This window comes from Cervus canadensis, chromosome 3 (genome assembly GCF_019320065.1).
Source record: "Cervus canadensis isolate Bull #8, Minnesota chromosome 3, ASM1932006v1, whole genome shotgun sequence".
NCBI lineage: Eukaryota > Metazoa > Chordata > Mammalia > Artiodactyla > Cervidae > Cervus > Cervus canadensis.
In genome coordinates this window covers 98,718,960-98,738,842 of record NC_057388.1, presented here as the reverse complement: position 1 = coordinate 98,738,842, position 19,883 = coordinate 98,718,960, and the positions used below count along the sequence as shown (strand labels likewise).

General features: G+C 40.1%; 1 protein-coding gene across 4 annotated transcripts; it reads left to right on the top strand.

Annotated features, from left to right (window-relative positions):
• Window positions 1-8,296: 8,296 nt before the first annotated feature.
• On the top strand, window positions 8,297-17,030 carry MRPS33 (mitochondrial ribosomal protein S33). Of its 4 annotated transcripts, XM_043463891.1 has the most exons (4): window positions 8,348-8,393; window positions 9,749-9,800; window positions 12,723-12,964; window positions 16,675-17,030. In XM_043463891.1, exons 3-4 carry the CDS (start codon window positions 12,750-12,752, stop codon window positions 16,778-16,780), a joined length of 321 nt encoding a protein of 106 aa, XP_043319826.1. In that variant the 5' UTR covers window positions 8,348-8,393; window positions 9,749-9,800; window positions 12,723-12,749; the 3' UTR covers window positions 16,781-17,030. The 4 variants fall into 4 exon arrangements, with proteins under 4 accessions (XP_043319824.1, XP_043319826.1, XP_043319825.1 ...); XM_043463889.1 differs by lacking the exon at window positions 9,749-9,800 and having other exon boundaries at window positions 8,297-8,393; XM_043463890.1 differs by lacking the exons at window positions 8,348-8,393; window positions 9,749-9,800 and adding an exon at window positions 8,400-8,535.
• The last annotated feature ends 2,853 nt before the right edge of the window (window positions 17,031-19,883 follow it).

Here is a 19,883-nt window from a genome sequence, read left to right as displayed (position 1 = left end):
AAATAAAGACATTCTCACATGAACCAAAAATAAAAGAATTTGTCACAAGCAGATCTGCTCTTTAAAAAGTGATAAAAGAAGTTTTTCGGGCTGAAAGGATATCATACCAGAGGGGCACTTGGAACATCAGGAAAGAAGGAAGAACAACAAAGATGGTAAATATCTAGGTAAATATAATAGACTCTTTTTCTTCTTTATTTAAAATATGTATAACTGTTGAGAACAAAAATTACTAATATTCTCCAAATTCCAATATATGTACATGTAATACTTCAGACAACTACAACACAAACAGTGTAGGATAAATGGATAAACATGGTGTTAGGCTTGAGACAAAGGGCTAGGAAGCCCAGAAAATAGAGGGCCTTGGATGCAGAGATCCTTTGGTAATGGGTTTTCACATGATACCAACTGCTACTAAATCCTTTCACAAACTGTTGATGTTTTTAAATGTACTGATGTAGGGGAAAGTGCACTTAAATTATTCTGATGAAGAGATGATATTTTCCTATATTTCTAAGCTTTATTTTTCCCTTATTCATCACCTTCTTTGTCTGAAATGATAAACAACAGCCATACAAGAATTGGGTGATAGAAACAACAGAGAAGGATGAAAGTCACTAGTAGTAGTTAGCGCCACCAGAAGAGAGCTGTTTATTCCTATTATCGATATCCAGGAATATATGTAAATATCCAAAATATATACAAATATCCTATATAAATATCCACATACTTATGAAAATGAGACAATTGCCCAGATAAGTGACAGGGATAACTCTTTTTCTGCAATGAGTTCTCACAAAAAGAGATATCAGAAAGAAATTGTAATTAATAAAAGAAACTGTAATTAATAAAAGAAACTGTAATTGATAAAAAAAAAAACTGTAATGGATAAAAGAAAGTGCAATTAATCTTAGACTGCTACCTTAATTCTCCAGTTAGCACTTTTGGAAACAGCCTGAGACACTGTTAGCATAAAAATAAAATACAAATGATCTTCAAACTTTTGCTTATGACCCACCTAAGAGAAAGCATGTGCTCCCTTGCACATTTTAAGTTGACACCTAAAATTTTTCATCATAAATTTAAAGAACGGCAAAGTGTATTGCCAACATGAAAATTTTAAAATAAAAGCAGTACATCATCTTTTCAATGTCCAATGGAATAGTAATTTCATACCCATCATCATTTTGTTCTTAAAATACACAAACACAATCTTCTTTGGTAGTGGAAAAGTTTATACCATTTCTTTTTCTCCTTGAAGTTACATTCTACTTACCTCATGAAATGTCACCTTATCCTAATATATTTTTACACTTAAAAGACATTTCTTGATCATCTATTCTATTTCTTTGCAATAAAATATTTGTAAATCGAATTTTAATTTCTTTAAACTTCTGTGACTGAAATTCTCTATCTGTTAAAAATGGTTTTCCCTTTGGATTGATTCAGGGTTACAGTGTTTTGGTATGCAAACGATCAAAACAAATTAAACATATCATGAATTCTGGAGAGTGTTTCTGTTGTTGTTGCTCAGTCACTTAGTCACGTCCAACTCTTTGCAACCCCACGGACTGCAGCACACCAGGCTTCCTTGTCCTTCACCCTCCCCCAGAGTTTGCTCAAACCCATGTCCATCGAGTTGGTGATGCCATCCAACCATCTTATCCTCTGTCGTCCCCTTCTCCTCCTGCCTTCAATCTTTCCCAGCATCAGGGTCTTTTCCAATGAGCTGGCTCTTCGCATGAGGTGGTCAAAGTATTGGAGCTTCAGCTTCAGCATCAGTCTTTCCAGTGAATATTCAGGGTTGATTTCCTTTAGGATTGACCGGTTTGATCTCCTTGCTGTCTGAGGTGAATGCTTATAAACAATAAAAAATTTAACACATCTCTTGATGTGATGTCTGCACTAATTTAATGTACCCATGTACAACTATTACTTATTGCTTGAATGACACAGCATCAATTCTATTTTTACTTGTATTGACGTAAGCACTGAGAAACTTTGTTCACAGGAGCAAGTAGATGGGAATGGGAAAAGGTAGGTCATAGCAATATCACCCAATTCCTTAAATTCATCCCAAGTTAGATGCAAAAGATTACATAGAAATCTATCATAAAAATTCTCTGTAATGATCTATCAACTGACAATTTCACTAGTTTCTCAAATTTTTCTGAAAACAAAGAATTGTTTTCAATCTGATTTTTAAAAGAATATATTGACCTGGAGCAGTGACTGTCTGCTGCTAAGATTCCAACTACAGATGCTAATATAAGGAAAAACATAAAATTTCTGCAACTCAAAATAATATAACTAGTAAACAATGGAGAGGCTGTTACCCTCCAAATCAGAATCTAAAATTTGAGTTAAAAGAAAAAGAATTTATTATCCAGGCATCATTGCTATTCACTTTCACAATGTCTGGGAAATAAACCAAAAAAGCAATACTAAGATTTACCAAATCCATATTTCTTTTCTTCTCATTTAGAAGTATCTTGCCTTACCTGAAATAACCTTTAAAGGAATAGCAAAATGGAAACATTATTAATTTAATGCAAAATATTTTTTATAAAACACTTTCATTACATCATGTACTTTATATATTTTTGCTGAACCCTGGAGGGGCTACAGATATAATTTATTCAATTTGGAGAAAATGGGCTATTGACCACATAATCTAATTAGCAAAGTCAATCTTCATTTTCAAACCAATCATCTAAATGAAATTCACTTTGAGAAAAACTGTGACAATTTTCAATTCCAATAAATGTGTTAGTATGTGTATTTGATGTGAATTTTCTAAAAACTGGGAAATAGATAATAAAATATATCTCATAAGTTCAATTATTAAAACCAATCAAGACTAAAATGATGTATTAATAAGAACTAATAGAGTTAATTTATACATTTTATAATGTTATAAAACCAGGAATAAATCTATGTGCACTTTGTCATCACTTAATTCACAGTTCAGTTCAGTCACTCAGTTGTGTCCAACCCCATGAACCGCAGCATGCCAGGCCTCCCCGTCCATCACCAACTCCCAAACTCATGTCCACTGAGTCGGTGATGCCATCCAACCATCTCATCCTCTGTCGTCCCCTTCTCCTCCTGCCCTCAATCTTTCCCAGCATCAAGGTCTTTTCAAATGAGTCAGCTCTTCACATCAGGTGGCCAAAGTATTGGAGCCTCAGCTTCAACATCAGTCCTTCCAAAGAATACCCAGGACTGATCTCCTTTAGGATGGACTGGTTGGATTCCTTGCAGTCCAAGGGACTCTCAAGAGTCTTCTCCAACACCACAGTCCAAAAGCATCAATTCTTCGGCACTCAGCTTTCTTTATAGTCCAACTCACATCCATACATGACTGCTGGAAAAACCATAGCCTTGACTAGACAGACCTCTGTTGATAAAGTAATGTCTCTGCTTTTTAATAAGCTAATTCACAGTAGTAAAACAAAATAAATACTATTTATGAATTAGGATTTTTTTTTTAAAATCACAGTATCCCTTTAATAAGTATGTCCATGTGTATACTGAAATTTGGTTTTCAACTTTCAGGAATAACTAAATAAAAATCACATAAAAGTTCTGTAATACTCTAAGCAGTTTTTTTTTTAATAACAATAAAAATTTCCCCTTATATTTAATGAAGAATAAAAGTACATGCTGTTAAAAACAAGTCAGTCTAGCAGCTAGCACATAATTTTATTGATAATAAGAGGCAGAAATTATTAAACAGGGATGTATTTATGTACTTCATGACAGAATTTGATAAAATACGTGTATCAGACAGGATGGGCTATGTCATGCTGCCGTAACAAAAAACAAAATTGTACGAATTCAAACAACAAAGGCTTCTTTCTAACCTAAGCTAGGTGCACACTGTGGCTGGCAGAACAGGATCTGTTCCTCATAATCACAACTCTCAAGGCTGACAAAGCAAAGATCCTCTGTACCAGAGGGAAAGGAGAGCTCCAGAGAGTTTCATATGGGTAAAGGCAACACTTCACTTCTGTTTATAACCCACCGGCTATAGGTAGTCACATGGCCTTACCCAACTCCAAGAACTGGCATGAAACGAACTACAATCTTATGCCTGGAAAGAGAGGGAACAGGAACTATTTGGTGATCTGTGATTTTCACAATATGTTTTAAATTTCATTGAACAACACATGCCAAATCTAAAATAAAATTAAGGCACTGATGGGTATACACAAAATGATTTTAGGTGGTACCAAAAGTGCTTAAAAGAATAAGCAAATAAAATTATGCATGATCTTTTTGCAGATTATTCTATGAAAAAAATATGAAAATCTCTTTAAATAATTCATTTTATATTTAGAAGAGGGCTTCACTGATAGCTCAGTTGGTAAACAAAAATCTGCCTGCAATGCAGGAGACCTGGGTCTGGAAGATCAGCTGGAGAAGGGATAGGCTACCCACTCCAGTATTCTTGGGCTTCCCCCGTGGCTCAGCTGGTAAAAAGTCCGCCTGCAATGCAGGAGACCTGGGTTCAATCCCTGGGTAAAGAATCAGTGTCACTAACCTTCACTCCTTCAGTTGTTCAAAGTCACTTTCCTTTCCAGATAACAACACATCCTACAAATAAGCATTGAGACTAGCTGAAAAAAATGTTTTGCTTATGTTTATATACACGAAAAAAAATTAGGGCTCAATATTTTCTTCAATGCCAGTTTTGCTCTGCTCTTGCCAGACTCTCCTTCAATAACAATACACTTCTTAACCACAGAAGATAAAAGAGATGTGATGATTAAAGGAAAATTACTATCACTCCCACCATTCACACTCACACAGTCTATCTGATTTCAGAAAGTCACAATGAATATCCAACTGCCATATCTAAGAGTTTACTTCACCCTTATCTGGAATATATGTAAGATGGGAAAAGACGGAAGCCTAAGAAAGATTTACATTATCTTGACTGATTATTAAAGAAAGCTTCTCCCAAAGGGAACCCTTCTACACTGTTGGTAGGAATGGTATAGCCACTATGGAGAACAGTATGGAAGTCCCTTAAAAAAATTAAAAATAGAGCTGCCATATGACCCTGCAATCCCACTCCCAGGAATATATCCAGAGAAAAACATGATCTAAAAGAATACATGTACCCCAATGCTCACTGCTGCACTGTGTGCAATAGCCAAGACACGGAAGCAACCTAAATGCCCATCAACAGGGGAATAGAAAAAGATGTTGCACATATATACAATGGAATATCACTCAGCCATTAAAAAGAATGAAATAATGTCATTTGCAGCAATAAGGATGGATCTAGAGAGTGTCATACTGAGTGAAGTCAGACAAAGAAGGAGAAATATCGTATGATATCCCTTCTGTGTGGAACCTAAAAAGAAATTATACAAAGGAACTTAACTTACAAAATGGAAAGAGACTCATAGACTTAGAAAATGAACTTATGGTTGCCAGGGGAAAGGGATAGTTAGGGAGTTTGGGAAGGTCATGTACACACTGTTATGTTCAAAACAGATAACCAGCAAGGACCTATCATATAGCACGTGGACTCAATGTTATATGCCAGCATGGATGGGAAGGGGGGTTTGGGGGAGAATGGATACGTGTATATGGATGGCTGAGTTCCTTCACTGTTCAGCTGAAACTTCCACAAAACATTGTTAATAAGCTATACCTCAATACAAAACTAAAAGTTTTTAATAAATACAAATAATGATCAGGGGGAAAAAGAAGCTTCTCCCCAAACATCTTGAATACTTTTGCTTGTCATACTGGAGGGTTTTACACCCTGGGTAAGGAATGTATCTTTCTTCTGTAAATTGAGAAAAGAACTATTATAAATGTAGAAATAAGATAAAAGAACCTACCCAACACTGGGGAAGAACACTTATAGAAATAAGGCTCTGTAAATTAACTTATACTTGAGGGAGTAGGTATCCACCTGCCCCATGGACTATTTCACACAATAAGAACTTCAATTGATGTCAACTTTAATTCCGGCTGCAACAACAAGGAACACTTGCCATAGAGGATGATGAATAGTGAATTTGCCTACAGCAAATGCCTTCTACAAGCCTAGAGTAAGCAGTATATTTATATCATGATCCAATACACACATACATATTGTTTCATGAAACAATAATTACCCTTACTACATGCGATGCTAGTTCGTAGTAGGAACTCTGATAGTTCCTACTCCAACATCTTTTAATGCTGCTCATGACTCACTAAATTGATTTCACAACCAACTAGTGATTCATAACCCACAATTTTAAAACGTTGGGTTTCAGAAAAGAGAAATACATAAGGCAATTTCTACCTGTAACAAGTGTCTTTAAGGAGGCTTTAGCTTGGACGTACAAGTGGGTAAGCAAAGGTCTGGAAGTTAATGTCCACAGGAGGTTAAATTTTATTCTGTTCCATTAGTTTGCCCACCCTAATATTTAAACTTCCCCTTTGGTCAGTAACAGATTCTACAAGTCAGTATCATAGACTTCCTGTTTCTAACTCTGTGGTAGACAGGAAAATATCCCCCTGAGGTTGCCAGTCCTAATCCCTAGAAGGTGTGAATCCCACTATATATGGGAAAGGGACCCTTGCAGATGTGAATAAATTAAGAATCTTGAGATGGGGAGATTATCCTGGGTTATCAAGTGGGCCCTAAATGCAATTACACATAATCCCTCTAAGAGGAAGGCAGTAGGAGGTCTGATACACATCAAGAAGAAGGTGATATAAAGAGGAAGCAGAGAGCTATTTGAAGATTCTGGCCTTGAAGACTGGAATGATGTGGCCATAAGTCAATGAATGCCAGCAACCACCAGAAGCTGGAAGAGTCAAAGAAATGATTCTATTCCAGAGCCTCAGGAAGGAGCACAGCCTTGCCAACATCTTGGTTTTGTCTCGAGGGTACTGATTTTGGATTTCTGGTCTCCAGAACTGTGAGAGAATAAAGTTCTGGTGTTTGAAGCCACCAACTTGTGGTATTTCGTTACAGTAGGCTCTAGAAAATAGTATGATCCCTATGAAATTGACTTAATAGGAGTCATAGTGTAAAGTGCCCCAGAGTACACAGCCACCTGTAAGCCTTGTTACGTTTTAAGAAAAAATTTTGATAGCTGACAGAGATTCACAAAACATTCTGATTAACACAACTAATAAATAGGCCCCCAAAAAGGGAAAATCGAAGACACACAAAACAGAGCCAACAAGATTTATATCTGTTTATGGAAATACACACATAATAGCTCTTGCCATGAGTCCATTGCAAATTTGGTTTTAAACTTTCTAACAGCCAATATTCAGGGGAAGCCAACAAGTCAAGACAAGGTGAAATTCCCACCCAGTATATTTTTTGGACTGAGTTATACGTGCTATACTTTTACACCCTGTGACAACTTCTTAAGCCAGACCCAAGTTAACAAGGCTACTTGTTATCATAGGTTGATAATATGTCAAAACTTAACCTGATAGAAACAAACTGTAAAGCACATATTGATAAGAAGTCAAAACCTAAGTTAATAATACAAAGTTCTGTAGAAGGGAAGAGGGTGTCTAGGTATATAGCACGCTGTTGATTTGCATTTTCCCAGGGTACATTTTTAGAGTATTTATGACAGGCCTTGAATAATGCTCAGAAAATAAGTAGTGTTTTCAGTTGAACTATCAAACATTCAACAAATGCTTCAATTCAATGCCTATGTGGCTTGCTTGAAAGCAGATCTCTCACGGAGTGAAATACTGCCAAGAGGGTCTAGATAACCACTGAGGAGTCAGACAGACACCGCGTCTACTCTGAAGAAGATTCAGGGCATTGGGTGGAAAGAGAGAGAGTGCTCCAAACAGCGCCCCTAACCCAGCAAAGGGATATGAAGAAGAGCCTCCCGGAGGGAGGGGAATGGCACTCCTGGTGAGTCAGAAGATTCCTCAGCCCCTAAAGTCAAGCAGTGCGCTTGGAGCACGTCAAGGCCTAAGCTGGATGAAAAGAGAAAGAAAATACACACAAACAAAGCGGAAGGAGGAAAAGAAAAAACGCATTTCATTCTCCCCGACAACGAACTCGCATAAACACTACTTCAGAGGTTGGGAGATCCGCGCTAGAGCCATTTCCAACAAAATACAATTAGCGAACCCTGCAGGACAGTCCATGAAAACCAGGCCTCTCGCACCTGAACCTGCGTCCTCGTCAGTCCTCCGCACACCTGGAGGCGCTGTTCTCACTGCGCAGGCGCCAGGTACGACATTAAGAGTTCCGGGTCTTTCCCTAAGACTCCTCTCTAGCCACCACGCTTCCGTTTCTCTACTGCTCTCCGCTGGCGTCTCAGGCGGGCGCTTGGGGGCGGGCTGAGGGCTGGCCTTCCGGGAAAAGGGCTCACAGGAGAGAAGGTCACGAGTAGGTAAGGCCGTGTGTGACTTTTAGCGGGGCTCTGTAGTGAGTTGTGGGCGATGGCTTTAGAGACCGAGCGGGGGTCTCCAACCTTGTAGAGTCGCCAAGAATAGGACAAGTCTATTTCATTAACCATCTCGGAGATTTAACAGGTATCATCTAAACAACTTGGCCTTCTCCTGCTTGACTTGGTGAATTTACCAAACGAAGGGCCCTAGCGTAGTTTCCTCTCCGGCCCAATTATTCTGATCAGGCAGCATTCAAGTCTCGGTTTCTATGCTCATCAGTCGGCCTTAGGTGTGTGGAAGTCGGGGGTAATGCAGATAAGTTGTATCAGCTTAAATATATTAGCGAAAAGCCCAGCTTGACACTGGTGCTTCCATCACAGGAGGGAGGTGTGATCCAGGCAGTTGGAGGGGGTTGGGGATGTTCTTGTTGAAATGAGTAAAGCTTGGCCTACATTCAGAGCCGTTCATGTCTCTGAGACCCAGTAAAATAATCAGCAACCAAGCTTTAAAAATAATAAAGCGTTGTGTCTAGATTGGTTTTGTGTGTGCGTGAAACACGTGTGCACAGTGCGACTTCCTTGCCTGATGACTATTAAGGCACTCATTGTGCCATGACTTTTGCCTGTCACCCTGGCAAGGCAGTGAGATAGTATAACTGTCCTGTAGTAGATGAGAAAAGGAAAGCAAAGAACACATACTACTACAAACACGATAAGACCATTAAAGTGCAAAGGCAAAATTCCAGCCAGCCTTTGTACTCCAAAGCTGGCGCTGTCCACTAACCAGTGGTTTTTAAGAAGCCTGCCTCTGCAGCAGAATTTACACACATACACATTCATCATATGCTTCTAAATACAGCTCCCGGAGATTCACCACACTGAGGAATACCCAGATTAAGAACTCTTGCACAGCAGGGGGCCCGTGGCGCAATGGATAACGCGTCTGACTACGGATCAGAAGAACTCTTGCACATCATCCACACTTTTCAAAGAAAAAAGGCAAACATAATCCAAAGCCAGTTACTGTACAGACCTGATCTTTTTACTGCATCAGACCTATCAGGAAGATACGGAAACTTACCCTTATATGCTAAAGCAAAAATATGCTAAAGCAAAAAGCTCACATTTTCTTCTGTGAGCTTAACAAGTCTTGCTCCAGCACATTTCGGTAATTCGTTTTTACTTAGCATTTTCAATCCAGGTAATTTTTCTTCATGATACTGTTTTATTTGGTTCACATTTAAAGAAAATTTGATATTTTAAGTAGCCTCGTGTGAATAAAAATCTAATTTTCTTGCCTTTTACCTTAATGTCTTTCACACAGTAATCATGTTCTTGTTTGCTTGTTTGTGTTTAAGATAAAGTTGACAGTTTCTGTAAAGGGACATAGAGGATCCTGAAAAGTCCTAGGTAAGGCTTTCCCAATCTTAAAAAAAAAAGAAATCAAAGCTAGTAAAGAGCGGCAGTTTGCCAGTCTCAGGACCAGTATTTATGGACAACAGAACTTTTGAGCTGATTTAGTCTATATGAAAGAAAGGATTACCTAGCACCTATGCCATCCTTCATCAGGAACATACAGGTCTGTGCTCTGTAAGAGGCTACAAAGCAGTAACTGGTAATTGTTACAGCCATTTTATTTGCTTCTATTTAGCAAGTGCTTCTAATGTTTCAGGTTTGGAAAGACATTCTCTTTCTCCATCAGAAAAGTTCTAGGACTTGGAGTTTGTGACAGGACCATTTCCATAGGATTCTTCTTTTTGTTTTAACAAATCTTTCTATGTATTTACTCGTGTTGCTGCACTGGTTCTTCATCGCTGCACGTGGACTTTCCTCTAGTAGCAGTGCTCGGGCTTCTGATGCAGAGCACAGGCTCTAGTGCGCGGGATCACCAATTGCAGCACATGGGCTTAGCTGCCCCATGGCACATGGAATCTTCCCAGACCAGGGATCAAACCCTGCATTGGCATGCAGATTCTTAACCACTGGACTACTAGGGAAGCCCTCCATTGGATTCTAATGAGACCTTACTATCCATGAGCCATGTGTCCCAGTACTTTGCTGCCTTCCAAGGTTGGCACGGAGATGAGTGAGCATCCTGTGATGCTTTCAGTGACCACAGTCCTGGTGAGTCCCTTCTTCCTTATTCCCAAGATGTGGTCCCCTCCCCTGTGTTTCCCTGGGTGTCAGTGTTTGTAAGTGAGGATACCGTTCCAGGGAGGCACAGGTTCAGCTGCATGGGGTGTGCATCTCCTTTTGTGCATGATTAAATGAGGACAAGGAACAAACAAATGTGTCTGTATACAGAACGTATGAATACCAAGCACGTTTAGGTTTTTGCTTTTTTTAGTTTGCCATTTATTCAGTGCCACTGTCTTATTTCTCACACAGTCCTGCAAGCTTTGTTTTCTGAAAGGGAAACTCATACTTAGAGACAATAGGTAACTGTTCACCCAATTTTGGGTGAACTCCAGGAGTTGGTGATGGACAGGGAGGCCTGGCGTGCTGTGGTTCTTGGGGTCGCAGAGTCGGACACGACTGAGCGACTGAACTGAACTGAAGGGTGGAGGGAAGAGAAAAGATAATGCATGCAAAGAAACTTTTTGTAGCTTTTGAAGGTAACTTCTGGTAATGTGCAAAACCTGATACATTATTATGTTCTCTTTATATGTTACACTGTTAGTGACTTTCTCATTGATGAAATTATAAACCTAGCCCTAACAACCCCAATCCATCCCCATCCACAGTGGAGCAAGAGTTGGGAAAGAAGGGAATCCTGGAACAGAGAGTGCTGAGAGGAGTAAGGCTTGCACAGATCCCGGTTTGGAGGGGAGATGGAGGGGGGAGACCTTGGACCTGACCGTTCTCCCATTGCTGGCCTTCAGGTGGCACTGTTGGCCCAAGATTGCTTGGTTGGTTTTCGGAAGGTAACTGGTTAGAGATTGACCTGAAGTTGGTTTCAGGTCATCCTTTAGACTCTTTCAGTGGATCTTGGAATGGACATGAAAAGTTCTTTAAATACTGGGTATTTAAATTGCCAGAGCAATTTTGAAATTTACTTGGCAGCATTCCTGTTTAGGAGAGTTTTTTTTTAAATATATTTCTTCGATTGGTTTTTCAAGATAGGTTGATGCCTTTTTTTCTATTCAGAGGTCAGCTCCTTTTCATCCTCGATGAACTGCAGGATACTGTCTTAGTTAACAAAACTCTCATGTCCCTACAAAAGTTTATGTAAATTAGTATACTCTGCTGACAGTTACCCTTATGTTTGAACTAAAATGGAATGAGAGTTAGTCTACTAGCATCATTCTTTTTTCTAATATAAGAAACTCTCTACTGCTTTTCTAATTGAATTATAGCTGATGTACAATATTATATGTTACAGATATACCCTATAGTGATGCACAATTTTTAAAGGTAATATTCCATTTATAGTTACAAAATATTGGTATAATACTGGTGAACAGTCTTGATTTTTAGTGTATCACTTATATAATCTTCAATATATATTACCTGTAATTTCTGCATATTGCAGATATCATTCTTACACTATTTCACCATTTTATGCCTCCAAAGAAAAAGTTACTGTTTTCAGCTAATAGGAATTTAGCAAGTTTTCATTGAAACAGAATATATAAGATGGAAGATAAGACACGTCACATCACAACTCATAAATACCTTTTATTCAGGAATAAAATGAATCTTTTGAGCCGTCGAGTTAGTTCCTATAAGACTACTATCTCTGTTTTTCCCAACTGGCTCTCAGTCTCTAGGCAGAATCCAATCCAGCAACCTAGAGGCTAAATGACCTCATAATTCATTAGCCATTCTCAGAGCCATCTGGAGCCCTTGAGGAGAACAGTGTTCAAAGGGCTGATAATAAAGACAACAGCATAATTATTTCTCCACCATGATTAAACCTTTAGATGGCAAGCAGTCAGCATGTTTATTCTGCAGAGTGCTGAGGTCGATGTTTTCTGAAGGTATAATAACAGATGCTGTGGCTGAATAACTTGTTTCCCTGTCCTCATCTAGCCTACAAATAGGTAAGCTGACTATCAGTAAATAACCTATTAAATCACAAAACCGTTCATTGTAAAAAGGGCATTACAGCACAGGAATAATCATCTGCGAACACCAAACGTAAAAGATGCGAGCGGAAAGCATGCAAAGGAAATAACCACTCGAACTGTGGATATTTCTCAACCCCAAGGCATGTCCTGCCAACATGAACTAAGTCATGGGTGGCTCGCTGTGTTTTCACTTTGTAAAGTATTCCTTAGATAATCTGGGAATTTCTTAACATGAACTGTTTGTGTTCTCATTTTTCTATAGGGCCTCTTGTTCCTTGCTGCTCAAGAAATGTCTTCACTTTCAGAATATGCCTTGCGCATGAGTCGTCTGAGTGCCCGGCTGTTTGGTGAGGTTGCCAGGCCTACTGATTCCAAATCCATGAAAGTGGTGAAGCTGTTCAGTGAGCAGCCTTTGGCCAAGAGAAAGGAGACTTATGACTGGTATCCAAATCACAACACTTACTTTGCACTCATGGGGATACTACGTTTTCTTGGCCTCTACAGGTAATGACCAAAAAAAAAAAAAAAACCACAAAGAGTAACCTATAGGAGGTTTGTTTAATAGATCAGAAAGGGAAAAATTTAGCCTTTCTACTTTTATAGTTTTTTGGTTCTTATAATAGTGCCCAGGTAGTTCAAAAGGTACAGTTGTGGCAGGGGAAAGCTTTCAAAATATCCATAATGAGTATACTAAGAAAAAGGAAAAAGAAACATGCAGTCACTAGAAGACTTACATTAATTATGTCTAAGATGTGACTACCATTGACTAGATACTGAGCTATAGAGGGACCTTGAATTAGTCGTTAATCTAAGAGCGCTCAATGGATGCAGAGGAAACAGGTCCACACACTGAGCAGATCCCGTTGGTCAGATGAAAAAGGCACAGCCGACCTGCTTCCTGACTGGTGAGGGGGAGCCTCCTTTCTTTCCTGTTGGCAGTTTTGTTGGATTTCTTATTTCCTTGCACCCTCTTTGGGCATTTTTAATTGGCACCCTTTTTGGTATACTAAAGCTGAAGTTTACCCCTATGGATAATAGGTAATTAATATTATAATAGGATAATAATATGTAATAGTAAGAGTAGCAGGCTCTTTCCACCGTGCATTTGTATGTTTGTGCATGTGTAGGAAGTGGGCGCTTAAGATAATATGCTGCTCTAGAAAGAAAAAAGATCAAATACCCCTGTGATCATTTTTCTTTTAAAAAATGTCTTAAAAAAAAATAAAGATAAAAAATGTCTTAATTACCAAACGAATACATGCTCATTATACAAGAATTTAAGCAGTACATAATTGTATGAAGTTAAATGCCTACTTCTTTTTTTTTAACATGTTTTAATTGTCTTAAGGCGATGTTACAAAAATTAATTTGGGACTGTTTGCTCTAATATAATAAGATTAACAGTTCATTCCAAATAACTAGAGATTGGTACATTCATTTACCCAACAGATTTTTTTTTTTTTAAGTACCTTCCATATGCAGGCATTTAAGATGGGCACAAGGGAAATGTTCTATGAACAAAATAGATTTGCTTAGTTAATATATCACTAGAGATGATAATCCATGATGTATTTTGAATTTCTGGAATTGCTTTTGGGATTATCTCCCTAAAGTCTTGGCTCAAAAAATAAAAACTAATTTTATTCTTACACCAAATAAAATATTGAAAGATACATGTCCTGAGTAGAAAATCATAACCCATACCAAAATTACCTTCAGTTATTTTAATTTACTTTTTTGCTGCTGCTCCCCATTTGTTTGAAAAATAAAGCCTCAGCTCTCTTTGGGGACAGAGGAAAAACACTTGGCTTTAGTTATCCATGGAGAAGCACAATTATTTTCACGTATGTAGTCACTAGTTACGGTAAATGGTGCCTCTAACGCAAGGCCTCCTGGGGAGTCAGGCAGGATGAAAGCAGACAAACTTCAGTAAAGAAAATCTTACAAAGACCTACAAAATGGGGAGGCAATCAGGGTCTCAAAAACCGTGACTCATTCCATCAAGCAGGTGCTCGGGCGGTTCATCCACGAAGACCCCTGCCTTTCTGCCTTTGGAGTTTTCTTTCTGGCTGGGGGGTTGTCAGAAATGATTGACGGGAGGGAAGAAGAGAGGAAAAAACATCATAAGTAAATTACGTGGTATGTTACAAAGTTGAATGTGATGCAGGGGGAAAAAACAGTAGAGCCAGCTGAGCGGGCTCAAGAGTGCTGACTGGTCCCTCAGTGGGCAGGGCGAGGATGGATCACAGTATTAAACAGAACGGTCAGGGTAGCCTCACTGAGAAGACAAGGTTTCCACAGAGACTTGAGGGTGGAGAGTGAGCCGGGGGGACCCAAGGAAGAGCTTTCAAGGCAGAGACCAAAGCAGAGCAGAGGCCTTGCGGAATACGCCTCATCTGTTCCAGGAGCCTCACAGGCTGAAGGGAAAGCCTTGGGACAGGAGGCAGGTTGTGAAGGGGGCTGAGAAAGCAGAGAACGATTTGCCAGGCTGTGGACAGAGGAGTGACATGATCTGACTTACGTCTCAGTAGAATCATTCTGGCTGCTTTTTTGAGAGTGACTTACTTGGGGGCAATCATAGCTAATCCTGAGGAGGGCATGGCAACCCACTCCAGCATTCTTGCCTGGAGAATCCCAGTGGAGAGAGGAGCCTGTCCGGCTACAGTCCATCAGATGGCAAAGTGTGGAACACAACTGAGCGACTAAGCAAAGCACAGCACATAGCTAATCCCAGAGAGGTCTGTTGTAGCTAAACTGGAGGAACTCCTTGGTGGTCCAGCGGTTAAGACTCTGAGCTTTCACTGCCAAGGGCTGGGGTTCAGTCTCTGACTGGGGAACTAAGATCCCACAAGCCACACGGCACAGCCAAAAATTAAAGAATAAAAAAAGTAAAAAGCATCTGTGCTGTGTGTGCTTAGTCGCTCAGTCATGTCCGACTCTGCGACCTGTGGACTGTAGCCCACCAGGCTCCTCTGTCCATGGGGGTTCTCCAGGCAAGAATACTGGAGTGGGTTGCCATGCCCTTCTCCAGGGGATCTTCCCAACCCAGAAATCGAACCAGGGTCTCCTGCATTGGATTCGTTACCAGCTGAGCTACCAGGGAAACCCTAAAAAAACAGCATCAGGAGTTAAAATTGGGCCCAGGAAACCGCTCTCTTACATTTAATTAGTTTACCACTATCCACACTTGTATAGGTGAGGAGTCCAAGGTGCAGAGAGGGAAGGATCCTCACCCAAGGTCACACAGCTACTAGAGGGTGGAGCTGTGACTTGAACCCAGGGTCACATGGGTTCCAGAGCTTACATATTGAAACACTATACTGTTTTAGGCCCTCCTATCCACAGGTTAGCTACCTGTAGATTCAACCAACCACAGACTGAAAATATTCGGGGAAAAAAAAAAAATTCCAGAAAGTTCCAAAAAACAAACCTTGAATTTGCTGTGCACTGGCAACTCTTTATATATAATATTTACATTATTAAGTCTTATAAGTAGATGATTTAAAATATACAGGAGGATGTGTATAGATTATATGCTAATGCTATGCTATATAAGGGACTTGAGCACCAGTAGATTTTGGTATCTCTTGGTGGGGGGCTCCTAGAGCCAGTCCTCCAAGGATACTAAGGAATGACCATGTTTGATTGTGAAATGCAGACATTTTTATACAGTACAGGCAGTCTTCAGCTTACACCCCATTTGTATGTACAAACAGCCCTGGCCGCCTTGATCCCTCGAGGCCCTGTCTGTAGAGTTGCTCTCTGCTGACCCAGCTTCCTTCTGCCGGAGACTCCCCAGCAGCCTTTTGTGACTCATCCACTGTCATCCAGGCAGCTTCCTCCACACCTACCCGCTTAGGTGCTGATCCCTGGGCCTCCCAGGGTCTCGTGTGGCTCCTGAAGCTTATACCCACTTTCTGCCCCCGTCAATGGGGCAGTTATTAGTGTTGAATCCTACTTATATCGGTTTACACGGATGGGCTGGCAATTAACTGCTGTTTGTGACCTTGCTTCTGTGAGGGGAAACTGACTTAGAAGGCAGCTCTGGGAACACAGCCTGTCTGTACATCAGGGGCTCCCTGTCCTTTCTGTTCACTAAGCTGTAGAAGTCAGAGTTTTATGACCAGAACCACCTAAGGGAACATTCTAGACAGGTGTACTTTTCCAGTCTGGGTAAAAATACTGGCTAATTATTTTTTCCTTTCTCCTTTCAGAGACGAACATCAGGACTTCAAGGATGAGCAGCTGCGTCTAAAGAAGCTTCGTGGAAAGGAGAAGCCAAGGAAAGGAGAAGGGAAAAGAGCAGCGAAAAAGAAATAGTGCTGGTCCGTCAGGGGAGGACTTCTCTCTCAGCGGCTGAAAGCAGGAGGAAGTATATTTACGGTCCATCCACATCCTGGAGGAGTGTCAGCTTCCCAGGTTGAAGACTGTTTGGAGGAATACCATCACGTCCGTGTTGAAATCTAACCCAGTTGAATTGTGACTGGTTTCATTCTAATTATGCAAAATTATCTGCCTTGGTTCTGTAATCTGAGGTTTACCTTATTCCCCAAAGAAATGGAACGCATGATTATTTATTGTTGAATGACTGGTTTGGGAGGGGATGGGGTGTTGGAGGAGTGGAGGGGAAACTCATTAAATGAATGTCCTCATTACTCCTTTCTTGCCTCCCCACCTAAACCATTCCTATCATCTCTGCGGCTGTTCAACCACTGTCTCCACCACCAAGCTCACAAACTTTATGTTCCTCTCTGCCTGCTCCTTTGAGAATATCTGTAAGATAAGTTTGTGGGATAAAAGGCTGTGCCTGGTAGGAGAGTACTGAATACCTGCTTTATACAAGCTGCCAGGGCCCTGGTAATACAGTCATTTGCAGGAAACAGTCCCTACCTCATGGAACTTGCAGTCCTGTGGGAGAGACTGATATTACATAGTTACACATATACAACTGTATTATATGCTACAAAGGAAAAATCCAGACAGACTTCTGTGAGAATGTGGATGGATCGATGGGTTGATCCAGAGGGATAGCAAGAGGCCAAAACTTCGTTAAGTAGTTTAAAGAAGGCCTCCCTAAAGAGCTCTGAAGAGTAAATTAGGGTGGGGCAGAATAAAAATGGTGGAAAAGCATTAGAGGCATAGAGAACATCCACTGGCAAAGCCAGAAGGTAAAAGGAAATGGTCCAGTTTGAGGAACTGAAGAGACAGGAACTAGTGTGACTTTAGTTGAAACAAAAGCCCGACTGGGAAGGGTTTTGCAAGTTCTTTGAAAGAGCTTGGACTTAACCAGATTTACTTGTATATAGTTAACCAGATTAACTTTTTATTGTATACTAGCAATGAGTTTCCAATGAGATGCAAGGGCTTCTGATTTTTTTTTTTCCCCCAAGTATTCTAAAGATCTCTAGCACTGTCTAGGAAATTTTTTAAATACTTTATTTTTACTGTGGCAAAATCATAAAAGTTAAATCCTGACTGTTTTTAAGTGTACAGTACAGAAGCACTAACTGTATGCAGATTATTGTGGAAAATAAAGCGCCTTTAACCCCTGCTCCCCACTGGCAAGGCACCAGCAGCCACTGCTCTAGCTGTGATTTTCTTTCCCTGCAACACTGGCAGTGTTGGCAGTAACTGCCCTGTGAGTAATTCCTGAACTAGTAGGAATCTTGCTCCATATGTTTAGATACATGGTATTTTTAAAGATACTTATCCAGATGGTATGGCTAGGGCCTATATTACAGTTGATAAAAATAAGAAATACCTAAAAATGGATAATTCCATCTGATAGACATGAATTTCAGCAGAAATCTGAGAATCCATTCGGTTAGAACTTTCCTGAGCACCTGGCACATGCTAATTGTAGAGGACACAGACGAATAGCCTTAGTCCCTAGGATCGTGTGAATGAACGTGTGTGTTGTAAAGTATTGACCAGATCCTGGGGACTCAAAGTGAAGATACATTGTTACTCTTGGCCAGTGCAGAGGAGCCTGCCGTTAGATGGGCTCCAGGATGCTGGGCTGAGAAACAGGCTTGCAGCCTGAACCCAGTGTAGCTAAATGGATGTTCTGCATCACCCCATCACCACCTTTTGCGGGAAAGACTGTAAGAGGAACTTAGGAGCATTAGCTTGATACTTAAAGACAGTGACTGCATTAGATGTCGACAGCTCCCCTGAGTCAGAAAACAAGCCAAGGATCCGTGTGTTGCTGCGCTGATGGTCCCTGAGCCTCCAAGGAGCCTTCGCACTACTTGACAGGAAAGCTGTAGACAACTCAGCAGGTTAGTGTGGCACTGCTCCATGCTGAAAATGAGAACTAAAGCTAAAATGCATTTGTACATGAGCTGCACCCTAAAACCAACCAATAAGCAAACATTTTGCAGCTCAAAACAATCTGTACTGAACGGTGGACCAGACGGAAAGTAAAAGATGAGAGGGAAGAGTCAATTCTCAATTCCCTGGAATCAACACATTTCAGGACACCAGCGACCAGCAGTTAAGAGCTAACTGCAACTAGAAAAAATACCTTTTTGGGTTTTGGCTAGCCAGATGGTTTAATTTCTCTGGTCAGAACCAAAACTATTTGTTTTCCCTCTAGTGTTTCATGTGCATGGAGGATTTCACCCTTGAATGGCTTAGTAAAAAGTGGGTTTCTGAAACCCATGATTCAAAACTCATGGCTTTGTGTCTCCAGCTAGGAGACATTAGGTCCCTTACCACCTCCGAGACTTTCTACCTCTGTAAAATCATGATAGTACTTCATGGGATTAATGAAAACATTTGTGAAAAGGACTAGGTATACTATAAAAGGTTAGTCAAATATTTTTACAGACAGCTATTTGTATGACTAATGAGAATTGCTTCTGACTTACTAGCAGGTTTTTCCAAGGCAATGTCGATAAATACCTGCTAAAAATATGAGTTCTCTACATTTATAAGCAGCATGGCAGGTTCAGGAAGAAGGTGTGAGATGCATCTTACTGTTTCTGTAATCATGGGTTCCAGTAACTTTTTTTTTTAAAGCACACACAAACATCATAATGCTTTTATTTATGAAGCTCCTCCCACAAAAAAAGTCAGAATTTAAAATTCCACCCTCAAATGGATACATGTATGTGTATGGCTGAGTCCCTTTTCTGTCCCCTTGAAACTATCACAACATTTTTAATCGGCTATACTCCAATATAAAATAAAAAGTTTAAAAAAAATAAAACCCCACCCTCTTCACCTTTTTCCTCTTTCCTCACACACTTCTCCCAAAGCTTTTAAGTCTCAAAGTTTAGAGAATGAGAGACAGGAACAAACTTAAAGAGCAAAAGGCAGAGGGAAATGTCTTTCAACCTGCCAATCCTGACTTCATGGTCCTTCTTAAGTACTCATTTATGAGTTCAAAAGGAAGCATTTCTTTTAAAAAAATTATATG

What these genes read in the sequence shown, in the direction of transcription:
- MRPS33 (XM_043463888.1), top strand. Translation starts at nt 10,431, where the DNA reads ATGTGTCCCAGTACTTTGCTGCCTTCCAAGGTTGGCACGGAGATGAGT. An exon ending in TTTCAGTGACCACAGTCCTG is followed by an intron (nt 10,515 to 12,722) that starts GTGAGTCCCTTC and finishes ATTTTTCTATAG; the next exon opens with GGCCTCTTGTTCCTTGCTGC. An exon ending in CGTTTTCTTGGCCTCTACAG is followed by an intron (nt 12,965 to 16,674) that starts GTAATGACCAAA and finishes TTCTCCTTTCAG; the next exon opens with AGACGAACATCAGGACTTCA.